Here is a 16,390-nt window from a genome sequence, read left to right as displayed (position 1 = left end):
TAAGCTTTGCTCTTAAATTACAGAGATTGAGAAAGTAAACAAACTCACACCCACAAAAACACACACACACACACACACACACACACACACACACACACACACACACACACACACACACACACACACACACACACGGAACGCACGTCTGTACTACTGATGAGAGAGAGAGAGAATGTTAATGTAATATCGAGTGACGGAGGTAGTGATGGAGGCTGTCAGGTCGATCGTGGTGTATGATTTATTTTTTTTTATTTTTTTATTTTTTTGCGTCTGATATACACCCTTGGCCACCCACTCTCTCTCTCTCTCTCTTTCTCTCTCACACACACACACACACACACACACACACACACACACACACACACACAAACGCACCCACAATTAACCCTGCCTAATTGAAAGGTCAGATGAATCACGGAGTATCACCAATAGAGTTTCTTGGCTCTAATCACTCGTGTGTGAAATGGGTGAAGAATCAGAATTTAGGCAATTCTGAATTATTTTGGAGTCTGAATTACTTTTGCGAGACTGTGAATAATATTAGATTATTCATTATCAGGTTAGGGAGATTCTAAATAATCCTGTTTTTGATACTTTTGGTGGTCTGGGTAATTTTAGGGAACACTGAAGAATATAAAGCAATTCTGGATCTTTTTAGGCAGTTCTGGATATTTTTAGGGGGTACAGAATTATTTTAGGGATTCTGAATAATTTCCCTGTTGCACTAAACTGATTTCGAGCTGAGGTAAATTGGACAAAAGCACCTTAATTCAACCTTATATTTCTTCAAGATGTGTTTAGTCGAGTACTTTCATCTTCCAATTACTTTCCGCCACCCCATTTTCTCGTGTGACGGATAACTAAAGAAAATGTTATCCTTCGGGGCTGCGTCACCGCTGATTCTTTCTCTCCATTATCAATTTTATCCCTCGCAAATCCATTTATCACCACTAATGCGACGTCTGTGGGAATCTCATATAGTAATTCATATCCACGGAACACAGTCGATTTTCCGTAGTCTCGTTCTGGTAATAAAATAGAAAATAAAAATATTCGAACTCAAAATATTATTGCAAAATTAAGCCATTATTATTTACTGGACTCATGATCATCCCGTTCAAATTACCCCCCATCGCCAGACTCTGGAACGGTCTCCCTCTGTCTGTATTTCCTACTACCTATGACCTCCAGTCTCTCAAAACTCAGCGTGTCCAGGCATCTCGAAATGAACAGATCTTGAATTTGGCTATCTTGTTTTTTCTTGGAGGGAACGATCTTGCGGGCTCCTGGCCTTTGGTTCCTTCTTTCTTACATAAAAAAAAAAAAAGCTCATCCCCTACGACCCATTCCCCTTTCCGTCTTAGGTGTTCGTGAAAAGGTTATCCTGATAGCAGACGATTTTCTTACGATTTAGTGCAGTATACGTTAAATCGCAGAGTGGAATTCTAACCTTTAATATTTTACTGTTTTTTCGGAGCGCCTGTGATTGCTGTAGTTCATTCACGTTGACATGGCCCACATTTTCGTCCTTTTGCTGTATCACGCACCTCAGTGGCAGAAATGGGCAGTACTACGGCTCTGCGTCCTTTCCATGGAACTTCTTCGTGACTAGCATCATATTCTAGTGTTTATCTCCTGCCACAGCTCAGCCTTCAAGACGGGCAGAGAGCAGTTTTAGGCCAGTTTAAAGTCACCGGAATATAGTTTCGGTTAGCCTGCATCCCACATTATTGAGTGCAGTCAGCAACCATATAGGAGGGCTAAACATATTCCTTCCTACCTGCTTCAGAAATCGCAAAAAATAGGGACCTTGCATTCCATTTGGTGTTAGTGATTATGCATGACACAATTATCATCCTGAGATATATATGAGAGAGGGGGGTGTGAGCTGGGAGCAAGGCAGTGACATGGCGGGGGACAGGGCGACATGGAGGCGATTGGTTTGTGGCCACCCCTTACTGGATTAAGGCGTCTGGCAATAGATAAATAGATAGATAGGTATTAACAGTAAAAGCGTCAACAAAGAGGATATAATGTGTAAACGTTGGGAGAGAGAGAGAGAGAGGTAAAAACTTGAGACGCTAGAGAAGATAAGAGTTCAAGCTCTTACCTGTGTCTCTCCCAGCCAATAATTCCACCTGTCGCAAAGCATCACGAAGATATATTGTGCCAAAATAACATTACCTGAGCGTCTCTTTACGGAATTTAGCCAACACAAGGCCATTTATCTATCGCAGTAGACACCCGTGGGAATTTCCAGCTCCTCGCCCGATTACCTCCCCTCACTCCTCCTCGGCTGACTCCCTGATGTATATGTGTGTGGCCTGGCAAACCCCCACTCCCACGCCACCACCCAGAGGAAACTAGTGCGTGGGAGTGCGTGGGGGAGGGTTACATAAGTGTGTGTGTGTGTGTGTGTGTGTGTGTGTGTGTGTGTGTGAGAGAGAGAGAGAGAGAGAGAGGCTGACGATTTCTGGGAGGTGTGAAAGTACCATATTTCCACATCTCACTTATCTTTTCCCTTAATCCCCTCCCCTTTTCCTAATCCTTTAATAGTCTCTCTCTCTCTCTCTCTCTCTCTCTCTCTCTCTCTCTCTCTCTCTCTCTCTCTCTCTCTCTCTCTCTCACCAGCCACTCAGGGGTCGAACCAGCACTCAGAATCAGCGAGTCAAACATCGACTGGTACAAGTCAATAGAATCTCTCTCTCTCTCTCTCTCTCTCTCTCTCTCTCTCTCTCTCTCTCTCTCTCTCTCTAACTTTAATTCCCTCCCTTCTCTCCACCTCTCCTGTCTCACGATCTATCTCTATCTGTCTTAATTCCTCCTCTCTCTTGCTCTACCTTCAGGCTTTTCTCCTTTCTTTCCTTTCTTCCATCTTTTCTCCTTTCCTTCTTTGTCTTTCCTTCCCTCCTCCTGTGCCTCCCCCTCCATTCCACCTTCCTTACCCCTCCTTCATTGCTTTTCCTTCAGTTTCACCCTCCATTCCAGCCTTTTCACCTTCCCTTCTGTCACTCTCTCTCCCACTCTCACTGTCAGTCGTTTCATCCCTCTCTCCATCTCTCTATCTCTCATCTCTCCCTCACTCCCTTCCCTCTCTCCTCCCTTCCATTCTTCTCTCCATTCCTCCCTCCTTCCCCTCCTCTCCAACCAAAACACTCTCCATCTGCATCTCAAAGCCCATGACCAATACTGGAGTCTTTGCATTACAGCTCCGTCTCTTTCTCTTTCCCTCCTTTCTCTCTCGCCTTTCCTCCATTCTCTCTCGCCTTTCCTCCATTCTCTCTTTCTTCTCTCCAACACTCCCTCTGTTCCTCCTTCCCTCTTCCTTCCTTCTCTCCATCCATCCATCTGTTCTTCCTTCGCTGTCCATCATTCTTTCCTCTTTCTTACAATATGTTTTTCTTTCCCATATCTCAACAACATTTTCCTTCCCCCCTTCTCTCTCTCTCTCTCTCTCTCTCTCTCTCTCTCTCTCTCTCTCTCTCTCTCTCTCTCTCTCTCTCTCTCTCTCTCTCTCTCTCGCGCGCGCGCCCCCGTTTTTTATGAACCAAGGTATACTAGCCTAAACCGCCACCACTACCACCACCACCACCCCCTTGGCCAGACTCTTCCCCACTGGAACCCTCAGCCACGGAGTTCCCACGTTCGCATCATCTTTTATGGACGCCGCCGACCAAACTCTCTAATTTTTCGGGGCTCTCGAGGTCTCGTTTACGATCCTTGACTAGGGATCGCCGGGAAATGAAGCACGTGTGAACTGTTTTTCCAGCGAATTGGGTTGGATGGCCTAAGAGAAGGGTTTGTTTGGGAATTACCTTTTTTTTTTTCATGTTTTTTTTAATTGGTGTTTAGTTGTGAGGTAATTAGTTTCCTTTTTCTGCTTTTAATTGGGGTGTGGATAATCGTGTAATTAGTTTTTTTTTTCTTTTGTTAACCCTTTCAGATAGTTTCTCGAGTATAATCTTGCTTCCTTTAGATGAGTTTATTACGCTGTGAGGATTCGTTTGGCTGTGGTTAGTGAAGCCTTTATGTAGATCTTTAAGTTAGAGAAATCGGTACCAAGATGAATTACAAGCATCACCATCACCACTTCCGCCACCACCAGCAGCATCACCATCACTGTCACATCACCATCACTGTCACATCACCATCACTACCACCACCAGCATCACTATACATTATCTTCACACACCCACCTGTCACCTAACACACTCCTCTTATCACCTAGCACCACATCACCATCAGTCACCACTACTTATCTCCAGTCACCATCACCAGCATCACCATCATCATCATCATCACTAATAGCACCTAACACACCCGTCACCATTGATGCCCCTCACCGTATCACATAACACCACAACACCATCAATCACCACCTTAACAAGCCCCCGATCACCATCACCACCATCAGCATCACCATCACCACAAAGACACGCTTCATTCATCACCAGACAACGATTTTCTCACAGTAATTTCGTGGTTTCTCTCTCTCTCTCTCTCTCTCTCTCTCTCTCTCTCTCTCTCTCTCTCTCTCTCTCTCTCTCTCTCTCTCTCTTTCTCTCTCTCTCTCTCTCTCTCTCTCTCTTTCTCTCAAACCACGTATCATTTACAGTGTCAAGTGAATCGAAAACTTATTAACTACGTGACCTCTCTCTCTCTCTCTCTCTCTCTCTCTCTCTCTCTCTCTCTCTCTCTCTCTCTCTCTCATTAAATCCTTCATCCAACCATCCATCCATCCCCTCTATTAAGTCACCCATCCTTCCACTCAATGATTTTCTTGTTTTTGTGATTGTCTACCCTTTTGTCCTCTCTCTCTCTCTCTCTCTCTCTCTCTCTCTCTCTCTCTCTCTCTCTCTCTCTAAAAACTTGACAGGAGGTATGCTAGAGGACCCCCACCCAACACCGTGAAGACACTGCGCAAAGAAATATGCTCATGTCCGTTTCTGCGCATCCTTGACTAAAATGGAGCTAGAACAAGTGCGCAGTGAGAGAGAGAGAGAGAGAGAGAGAGAGAGAGAGAGGTGCGCAGAGGAGGGGGAGGAAATAGAGAAATGACGGGGATAACTGCGCAGAGATGGAAGAGGGGTAGAGAAAACAGTGGAATGGTGGATGTATGTGCGCAAAAGGTGAGGAACGAATGTAGAGATGTGCGCAGAGGTGAATAGATAAACGTGAATTTGGAGAATGAGTACTGATAATGGAGACTGCGCATAAGTGAACGAAAGAGTGGAATGGAGATAGGGCAACTGCGCAGTGGTGGAGGGAATGCGCGAAAGTGAAGGAAAGTGCAAACAGTTGGAGATAAGTGCGCAGAGGTTGAATAAATTGCGCAGAGGTACAATAACATGCGCAAAAGTGGCAGATTGTGTGTGATGAACAACATTATGCAGACTGGTGCGCAAAACTGGAATTATTTGCGCAGTGATGCAGTGAAGGTGAGAGGTGGAATACTCTCTCTCTCTCTCTCTCTCTCTCTCATAAACTACCAACCTCTCTCCATACTTCCCTCCCTTCCTCTCTTTTTGCCTCTCTCCCCCACCTCCCATCTTCTTTCCACCCATTCACCCACTCTTCTTCCGTCTTTCCTCCCTCCTCCCTTCCTCTTCCCCTTTCTTCTTCCTCTTTTTCTCCAGTATACTACCCCCCCCCTTCTTCTTCCTCCTGTCTTCCTTCTCTCTTCCTCTTCATTCACCCTTCCTCCTCCCTTCGTCCCTCCTTCCTTCCTTCCTTCTTTTTTTATTTTCAATTCTTACTCCTCCAATTCCTATCTCTCATTTCTCTCCTTCCCTTCTTCCTGCCTTTCTTCTCCCTCTCTCTCCTTCTTTGTCTTTCTTTTTCTCTCTCTCCGTCTTTCTTTTCCTCCTCTCCCTTTCTTCCTGTCCCTCCCCCTCCCCCTCCCCTCCTTTCTTCCCTCCCCCCCACCCCCACTATCAATCAAAGCCAACACCCCCTGTGACTTCCTGTCCGCCACCCTGCCGCCTTCCCTGCCACCACACCACTACTCCATCACCCACACCCTGCCATCTACACCCTGCCACCACCTCTGCCGCCTTCCCTGCCAGCACACCACTACTCTATCACCCACACCCTGCCGCCACACCCTGCCACTACACCTCCCGTTCTGCCAATGAATTTATGTCCACACATTTCATCTCTTCTGCTATGCTGTCTTAAATTATCAATCCTACCATTCAACCAACAACACAGGCTACCATACTACCATACACAACCATGCCCACTTTCAGAACTACCGCTCCACTACTATTACTGCCACTAAACCACAAGCGCTACCACAACCACACCACTGTTACAACCACCACTACAACCAAAACCACAACCACTACCACAACCCACAAAAACACGCCACAAGACAGCTACCAGACATGCAATCAGCAATACTGTCACTACTCACTACCACACAAAAATCCACCATCATCACAACGCCACCACTACCACAACCACCACACCACTACCACAACCACCACACCACCACCACCACAACCATACCACCTCAACCAACACCACTACAACTATCAGAAGACTGTAGTTCACTCACAAGTACCATGTCATTCATTCATTCTATCATTGATATACGAACACTACTGTTATGACTCTCTCTCTCTCTCTCTCTCTCTCTCTCTCTCTCTCCCCTTCCCTATCTCCTCCTTTTTCTCTCCCCCTCCCTTCACTCCCTCCCCTCTTTCCCTATCTCTCCTATCTCTAGCTACTTCCTCCTCTTCCCCTCCAACCTCCCCTCTTCCTCCCCCTTTCATTCATACCCTTCTCTCTCTCTCTCTCTCTCTCTCTCTCTCTCTCTCTCTCTCTCTCTCTCTCTCTCTCTCTCTCTCTCACTTCCTGATCCTCCCTCCCTCATTGGACCACACTATCCACTCACCGTCCTTGTCATTATTAGAGAGAGAGTGAGCTATCTTTCTTTTTATGGACAAGATTGAGCCATTTTACTTTTTACCTTCGAGTGCGAGAGGTGATTTACTTGTCACATTAAAGTGAGTTTTGTCATTAGATATACGTACTGTATTAGAGAGAGTGAGCTATCTTTCTTTTTATGGGGGTGACAGCTATTGGAGAGAGAGAGAGGGAGAGAGAGATGGTGATATTTGCTTAGTGACACAAAATTCCTTATATATTTCCATGTTTCTGTATCAGTTAACTTGTATGTCCATTTGCATCTGTTAGCTGTCTATATCTGTTTATCTATCTCTGTCTATCCATATCTTTTATCTACTTCGGTGATGCTGGACAGGGACGCCTTCACGTGGTGGCATCAGTATATAAAAACTCCTTCAGCTTCCTATTCCCTGACAGGAGGATGAAAGATGAGCCTGGTATCACAACAGTACCTACCACACCTCTGCCTGTCTATCTATCATAACTACAAAGAGAGTCGATAATAATAGATAGATAAATCACGTCGCTACCCCAGAAAGCGAACCCAATACCCGTAGGTTGCAGAGACAAATAGATATTTAACTTGCTTCATCAGTGTTTTATTCAAGGTGAAATTTAGGGAGAAAAATGGTTAATAATGACGTCAATTCAGCCACGATTCACATCATACCTTCAGCTCAGTAGTCGAACCCGGGCCCTGTAGGTAGCGGGATGGATAAAAACAAGCCATTCCATCTGTCCTACAAGTATACATAATGGCGAAACTCCTGGCCAAAAATGTGCCTTTTGACGTCAGCGGGGCTCCATAATCTCCAGGCCAAGATAAGAATGGTGTTTAAAATAAGCACGTTACTGATAAGCTAATGGGCGATAACTCACGGGTATTTAGCTGGCTGGGGAACTGCTCTTAGCTTTCACCTGAGACAACAAACACAGCTAAAAAAAAAGTGCACAGCTAACAAGACACCCGGCTGACAGTAACTAAACATCAGGTGCGCCGTCGAGGTGTATATTTAAACCTAGCCAGTGTTTTTGAGTGTACCCCGTGTATTTCAAGATGGGGACCTTGATGGAACAGTGTATCGTTCGTGGAGAAGTCTTGTATAGCGAAAATAGGCTGGTTTAATTGACCTATGTGAAGTCTGTAGCTATTAATCCTCGGTCTCCTCCTCCTCCACCTTCTCTTCCTTCAGAGGTAATGTTGGGAAGTCAAATCGAATGTTCCGGATCGAGTTCTAAGGGAAGGTTAGGACTCAGCATCTTACCTGTCTCCCTTCGTGACCCTCGTGTAGGTCAATAATCCATACTTTCTTCAGTTCTTTACTCCTTACTTTTTCTCTCAATTATTTCTCGATCTTTATTCCAATCTGTTGCTCTGAACCGAAAATGGGGACCTGAATCGTCAATCGGCGGTTGTGCTTCGTAATCATTTTCTTTTTTTCCCGCTACAAGAACAGAAAATGAATCAGAAGATGCATTTATAAAGGATCTTAAGCAATTTACAGGATCAGCATGTCTACGTAACATAGTGATTATTCCTGATCCGATTGCTTATTATTTTCCACGTTAATATTCATGCCAATTTAACTGGGAATTGTTTGGTGTCTGTATGAGTGAAGATAACACTATACACGTCTTGCTTTGCCGTCCTAATCTTTACGGCAGAGACTCAGACAGTCATAATCCTCTTTGCAGCCACGAGAAGTACAATTAGGTCTGTTGCTGTGTGCTTTCCTTTGTACTCCTTTGTACACAATTACTTTTATAGCCAACTTAAGCTTAGATCTGTTTTGGGGGGCTGAAAGTCTTAATGGCGTAGTTGAGAAAAATAAATAACTCAAAAGATATGTAGTTTAAGACACAGATTGCCAGCATCTCTTCTGTTTCTCTGCCCCACACACGGAGAAGGAAGGGTTATGTCAAAAAGCGGGCTGTAGACGCCAGAGATGAGAGTCGGAGTGTGATAAAGTGAGAGTAAAGATAAGAGTGATAAAGCCAGCTCCCTGAATTGCCGCAGCTTAAAAGGAGAAATGTGACAGTGAGAGAGACATAGATGTGAGTGATAGAACGCCTCAGGATACGCAGCTGCTGAGAATGAGTGGCAAATTGTGTGGTGGGGAAGAGGTTGTGGTTGAAATGTTGTGGTAATGGTGGGAGTGATGGTGGTAATGGTGGTAGGGATGGTGGTGATGGTGGTAGTAATGTTGGTAGATACTATTCCCCTCACACCTTGGAACTCTTTTACCTTTTTCTCCTGTCTGTTCTCCGCCCCAACTCATTTCCCTCTCTCTCTCTCTCTCTCTCTCTCTCTCTCTCTCTCTCTCTCTCTCTCTCTCTCTCTCTCTCCCTCTTCTCCCTCTCTCCACCTCCTCCTCCAGCCTTTTCCTCCCTCTCTCCTCCCCCCTCCCTTCTTTCCTCTTCCTCCTTCGACCATCTCCGTCCCTCCCATCTCCTCTCCCCTTCCTCCATCCAATCGTTTCCTCTCCTTTCCTCCTCCTTCCCTCACATCCTGTATCTTTCCTCTTTCCTTCCTCCTCCTCCTCCATCCCACCTTAATCCTCCCCCCCTCCCGCTTACCCTGTCTGTCCTTCCCACCCCCTTTCTCCCTTTCATCCCCTTTTCTTCATCCAATCCTTCCCTTTCTTTCTCGCCTTTCTTCGCTCTCTTTTTTTCCCTTCTTCCAAAACTCCTTCCCCTCCCCTCTTCCAGCCGTCCTTCCCTCTCCCCAGCTCTTCCCTCTCCCCAGCTCTTCCCTCCCCTCTCCCTCCCTCCTCCCTCCTTCCACCCCCCCACCCTCTCTTAAACCTTTGATCCCGTGGCCCGGAAGCCCCCCCTCTCACCTCTCTAATGGGTTTCCGTGACTCAGGTAAGCAACGGGCCAGGTGTGTGTGTGTGTGTGTGTGTGTGTGTGTGTGTGTGTGTGTGTGTGAGAGAGAGAGAGAGTGGGGTGGGGGAATGGGGCACCACAAGCTTGGTGTATTGCAAACATTTACCTGTAAGCCTGACAGGTGGGGAGGGGGGGGTTCGGCTGCTTTCCCACCAAATTAAGGGAATCTGCACACCTGTCACTCACCTGTCTCCACCACCACCACACTTACCCACCCACCTCCCCACCCGCCCACACCTGCCCGAAGGAGAGAGTGGGTGGGGGGGGGAGGTCTGGGTGTGGGTGTTTGCCTAGGGTGTATATGCAGGATGTAACATAACTAAATAGAAAGATAGATATACAGAGATAGATAGACAGAGAGGGGGAGTAGACATGGTATGTATGTTAGTGAATATGTGCCTTTACAACTTTGTATTTTATTAGGTATGGTATGAGGGTTACGGTAAGAGTGTGTAGACAGGCTAGTGTGTGTAGGTAGGGTAGTGTGTGTGTGTGTGTGTGTGTATGTAAAGAAGGCAGGGTAGCAAATGCAGACAATAGGAGAGAGAATGAGTGTGGGTGTTGGCAATTAAGAGCCTTAGAGCAGTATATAGAGTATTTTAAGCACATCCAAGAGTGTTAACAGTGTAGGCTACAAAAATCGAGTTAAATCTGATACTCAAGAACTGTAAAAAACACGAGAAATTAATTATGTTCATCTTTAAAACAGGAGCAGCAAAGGAACTCTAGGAAGGAACATTTTTGCGGCCTTCTCACCTATTGTTCCTTCTTCCTTACACAAAAAAGTAACTTTAAAAAATTGAATATGTGATACCTTCCTTTACCTGCCGTAGATTTGAGGTGAATAAAATCGCTGACGTTAACAGGAGTAAAACACGATTCTTGGCCAAAAATATCATTCAATGTTCTATCAATTTTTCGCCTCCTAAATTTGCTGAGGTGAAAAAATAATCCATCCTCAGTCGGAGCAGAAATACAAAGATCGTAATTGGCAGGTAAGAAGGTAAATCACAGGTATCATCCTACTCAAAAATAAATCCAATACCTTAATCACGTGAATCTTATAAGGCAGTAAGTTCATCACATTCGTCTTATAAGCTGTAAAAATAGAGTAGCTTAATCATCGTCAGGATTACTCTGGATTATCGGTGTTAATGAGATAAGAACTAAGGGCAGTGGACGCGCAGTCACCTGTAGATATGTCTGTTTGTTAATCTGTCTACCGGTATCTATCTGTCTATCTATCTATCTATCTATCTATCTATCGGTCTATCTGTATCTGTGTACCTACTGCCTATCTGTATTTACCGGTATCTTATCTGTCTGTCTATCTATCTATGAATAGCCAGAAGGGGTAAATCCTGAAAGAGGTGGCCACATGCAGATCACCCCCACATCACCTTACCATCCGTCATCAGTCTGCCTAATCTCCAGCCTAACACCTCCCTTACTCCAGCCCATCCCTCTATCTCATCCTCAGCTTCCCTATCCCCTTCCACGCACATACGCTCTCCCGGTCAGTCCCTTATAGATTTTGCGCTATGAAATAATTAATGAAGAAGTTAACACGCTTCACATCCCCGCTTATATCTTATTCTCCTTCAGACTGCGTTTAAGAGGCCTCGAGTTTTGTTTTGATTCGGGGAAGTGGAGTGGAAGGATTTTTGTGTAAATGAAACGCGGCCCTTCAGATTCTTTGCTTTTTTTCCTAGATATTTTAATTTTCTTCTCGCCAGATTTATTTTAACTTGCAGACAGACAGACACTTCTAAGAGCTCTAGTCATTGATATACCCCTTTTCCTCTAACTTGGCCTAAAATTGCCATCTCTCTATATTGAATGCAAGTCTGAAGAAATACGGTGATCTTTGAATATGATGCTAGTCACGAAGAAGTGCTGTGGAATGGATCTAGGGCTATTATATTCTCTCACTCTCTTCCACTGAGCCACATAGCCTAGCATAGGACGAAAATCTGGGCCAAGTTAAGATGAAAGAGTTATAGAAGCATGTAGTGGGAGGTACACATGGTTATACTGAACTATAGTAGCGATATATATTAATTTTTATTTCATTACCTAAAGAGGAATTATATAGAAGAAAAGTGGACGAATAATAACGCCATTTTGCTGTGAAAGTGAAGTATATACTCAGTATGGGAAAAACAATTCTTTCCAAACACTCTTGTCTACAGAATCGAAACACACACACACACACACACACACACACACACACACACACACACACACACACACACACAAACTCCACATATTAAATCAGTTCCATTTCCAACATTTCTCTGCCTCTTAAGTCCCCCTCCCCCTTCACCCCCTCCTCCCCCCCAAAAAAAAAGAAAGACACGAAAATGAATGGAAAATCTACGTCCCCCATTGCCCCAGCCCTCGCCTAACACAGCCAGGGAGCAGCTGTGCTATTATTAGGGCGGGGAACATTGCTTGGAGTTTGAAGTAGCGAGGATTTACGAGCGAGAGCCTTACTAAACATAGTCGGGTGTCGAGTTGCTCCTTAATCTCACAAGCCTTGGGTTATCACGGCTTTTGTTGGCCTGAGAGTGGCTTTGCGCGGCGCCTTATCAGTAACGAAGCAAGATACGCTAAGTTTGGTCTTCTAGTTGCTGTACAGTTAGGTAAATAAAGCAAGATACGCTAAATTTGGTCCCAGTCATTGTACAGTTAGGTAAAGCACGATGCGCTAAATTTGGTCTTCTAGTTGTTGTACAGTTAGATAAATACAACGAGATACGCTAAGTTTGGTCTTCTAAATGTTGCACAGTTACCGCAGATAAATAGCATCGCACAACCGCTAACAAAATTACTTTCCTGAATGATGCTTTACTCTGGAACAAGAGGTCTCTAATTTCCTTTCCTTGTACCATGTTGAACTGCGTACCAGGTTTCGTTTTCCAGGATGGTCTGCTTTATTCCCTGACCCTGACCTAACTTACCCAATCCTAACCTGGCCTAAAGTAGCAGATTTGCCTAACAAATCTAACCTAGCCTAGTATTAAGAAAGCTAACTTAACCTAGACTTTTCTGGATTAAAAAAAAATATTTAACTATGGTACACTGAACGAAAATGAGCTAGAGGGTGACGGTGGTGCAATAGGTAACATACTCGGCCCGCAACGAAGATGTCCCGGGTTCGAATCCCGTACTGAACAGGAAGTGACACAGTTAGACGGATTGAAAAAAATATATATATGTCTCTTTGCTAACCCAACTTTCAATATTAACAAGCATAATATCAGGCCCGCAACCGATACGTCCTGGGTTCAGTTTCCGGACAGTTATATTCCATGTGCCATAAGAGGGGTTCCTAACGCTTCTTCCGTAGCGATTTATTTTAGAGTTTAGTAAAGGCGGATATTATAAGTCCTTTCACCTTAACTTGGCCCAGATTTTCGACCTTTTGCAGCTTATTTCACGTAGGTCAGTGGCAGAAAAAGACATTGCTAGGCTCTACATCCTTTCCGTGGCACTTCTTCGTGACTAGCATCGTATTCTCGTGTCAGTCTACTGCCACAACTCGGCATTCAAGATGGAGAGATGACAATTTTAGGCCAAGTTAGCGTAAAAAGAGTATAGTTGTGGAGATGTGACCGGGACGAGAGGAGAGAGAGAGAGAGAAGGCTCCCATTAACCACGCATATATTAGCATTAAATCCTGTAGCCAACAAGCGATACATAGATAAATAGATAGATATATACCGATAGATAGATAAACCGAGCTCATATAACCAGTTCTATCTTCTGTCTGAGGTGGATGGTCTTGAGATAGATAGATAGATAGATAAGGGGTAATTAGAATAGATATAGAGGTGGTAACGATAGATATTTGATTTACAGTGGATAGATAGTTTTAAAATGTGATAGCGTTATTTTAGATAGACAAAAGGTATAGATAGATGTATAGAAGATAGATAGATGGATAGATATATGGGTATAGATAGATAATACATGTAATAGACTGATAGATAGATGGGTATAGGTAGACAGATAGGTATATTCGTAGATAGACAGATAGATAGATAGAGGAACAGATAAATATAGATAGATAGACGTAGGTAGATAGATAGATAGGTGAGCTGGATAGACAGACACGTTAAGCATAAATTTTAATAGCGATTTTCGTGGCCAGTTTTAATCGCTATCAAACCGATTATTATTATTATTATTATTATTATTATTATTATTATTACTACTACTACTACTACTACTACTACTACTACTACTACTATTTCTTCATGAACTGGAAGAAGGGTTTTTGAAGTCTCATAAGATTAATAAAATCATCTGCAGGTAGAAAGGATGCAAAAAGAGGCGTCATGGAACTGAAGGGGTTTTGAGAGAGAGAGAGAGAGAGAGAGAGAGAGAGAAACATTAATCTCATAGGAAAGATTCAGCAAAAATAAAATAAACTAAAAAAGATTCTCTCATATAACACCCATTGAACGCGTAATATAATAGCCGTAGCGAATCGTAGCGCCGAGGTGAACGGAACTGCGTATTAATGTAGCGTTCTGTATTGGTAGCGCTCCGATGTACACGTATATCTTGGAAACTGGACGATACATTATGAAACATTTGCCATATTCCTATTTCTAGGCCCAAAATCGCCATCTCTCCATCTTGAATGCTGAGTTGTAACAGTAGATTAACGCTAGAATACGTTGCTAGTCACGAAGAAGTGCTGTGTTAAGGATGTAGGGAGTAATATTGCCTTTTAGCTGCAAAAGGACGAAAATCGGGGCCAGGTTAAAGTGAGTGGAGTATAGACGAAGTATTATGAAATCAGGCCGTGATGTTTGTCCTTTTGCTGCTTATTTCCCGTAGCTCAGTGGCAGAATAAGACGAGGCTACGGCTCTACATCCTTTCCGTAGCACTTCTTCGTGACTAGGACCATATTCTAGTGCTAATCTCTTTACAACTCAGAATTAGAGAGAGAGAGACGGCAATCTTAGGGCATGGTAAAGTAGGGTATTGTAATTAGTGATATGCTAAGCCCTTAATTGCGAGAAGACTCCTCCCTCCCCGGAAGTAGAATAGAATCGTCCGGCGGAAGACTCGCGACTGGAAATTTTAAGTACCGTTCTTCAGATGATGATGATGATGATGATGATGATGATGATGGGAAAAAAATGTTACGTCCGCATATTAGAGATGCTGATGGAGAGAGAACAAAATTTTACCAGTAATGATGATGATGATGATGATGTTCGTGATGATGATGATGATGATGGTAAATTCAGTGATACATACAGGATACGTATTCCATTTAATGCATGCACATTATTAAAACTGGTCATGCAGATTACAAAATTAGTCACCCTCTTTCATCATCATTATGTTATTATTATTATTATTATTATTATTATTATTAGCTTCCCCTTCATCATAGCCGCGTCTTTCGTTCTTCAAGCCTAACACTGAGAAATGCTATAATATTTTCCCCATGCGCATTCTTTTCATTTTTGGCCAGGTATTCATGCATTATAAATCAACCTGCCCGTTAATTAACACCTTACGCTCACCTCATCTTTATCAGTAGGCGTAGTAGTAATATTTTTATCTATATACATTTCTGATCAGTATTAATATCTTCAGCAGCAATATCAAAATTTTCTGGTCAGTAATAGTCAGGGAAATATTCTTCTATCATAGGTCTGACGAAAACATATCGGAAAAAGCGAACCAATTGAAATGTACATTAGTTGAAATAGGGTTTTGGTTGGGTTTCGTCAGTTTATATTTTCTTCAGACCAGTGGGAAGATGTGTCTTTGTACAGATGCACAAAAATTCCAGTGTCCCACTTCGTCAGTCACATCACACTCTCGTCTTCAGTTATTGTTATTATTATTGATTTTAGAGCAAGATTTTTAGCTGTTTTTATATTCTTGTGTTCATGCATCAAAATTCAGCGCCTCCTTCGTCAGTAGTCCCTCCTACTCCTTTATTTTTTTTAAATTTAGATTATTTAACATTCATTTCAAGACACATCTCTAGGGAACGCTCTCGCAGAAGGCCGGGCAGGAGGGGTACATGAGAGCAAAAGGGTACAGTGTCACATACAAGGGGCGGTCTCCCTCATGCACCAGAAACATAAGTGCTTTCCCTTCGTCAGTACTCACCTCATTTTCGTCGTGTGAAGTCAGCAGCGGTAGTGTGACGCTGGGGGTGGTGTCCCATAGAGGCGCTCCCACCACACCATACTTTAATCCCTCACACTCTCCCCAACCTCACACTCAGGCATGGGAGGGAGGGCGTGGGTGTGTGAGGCTGGGAGGGACCTTTCCAAGAGACTGGGGTGCGTGTTTGCGTGAATAGGACCTCAGTGGGATCTTGTGAGATTTAGTTTCGACTTTGAAGGATGGAAGGACTTTGTTACCAGCCCCAGGATCCTGTATTTAGGATGTTCTTGCACGAAATGGACTCCTGCTTGTTATAATCTCAGCCCCGTAGGATCTGGGAGGACCCTTTTCCCCATAGGACCCAGAGTTTGAGATAAGGATGAGTGGGTGTCAGGGGAGGCCGTACGGAGAGACTGAACGGTGTGGTTGTGTGGGTAGAATTT

At 43.9% G+C, this 16,390-nt stretch overlaps 1 protein-coding gene across 1 annotated transcript in view; it reads right to left on the bottom strand.

Moving 5' to 3' along the window:
• LOC145403052 (uncharacterized) overlaps positions 1 to 16,106 on the bottom strand; it is a 32,603-nt gene extending 16,497 nt beyond the window's left edge. Inside the window, exon 1 of the mRNA XM_080274897.1 lies at positions 15,948 to 16,106. Coding sequence (XP_080131023.1) covers positions 15,948 to 15,952 — 5 coding nt within the window. The 5' untranslated portion in view covers positions 15,953 to 16,106. The remainder of the gene's footprint in view (positions 1 to 15,947) is intronic.
• Positions 16,107 to 16,390: the final 284 nt, after the last annotated feature.

The sequence above is a fragment of the Coenobita brevimanus genome, chromosome 60, assembly GCF_032717465.1.
Source record: "Coenobita brevimanus isolate Jiangsu-jjx chromosome 60, ASM3271746v2, whole genome shotgun sequence".
NCBI lineage: Eukaryota > Metazoa > Arthropoda > Malacostraca > Decapoda > Coenobitidae > Coenobita > Coenobita brevimanus.
Note: the sequence above shows the minus strand (reverse complement) of the source record. Positions and strands in the feature narration are given on the sequence as shown.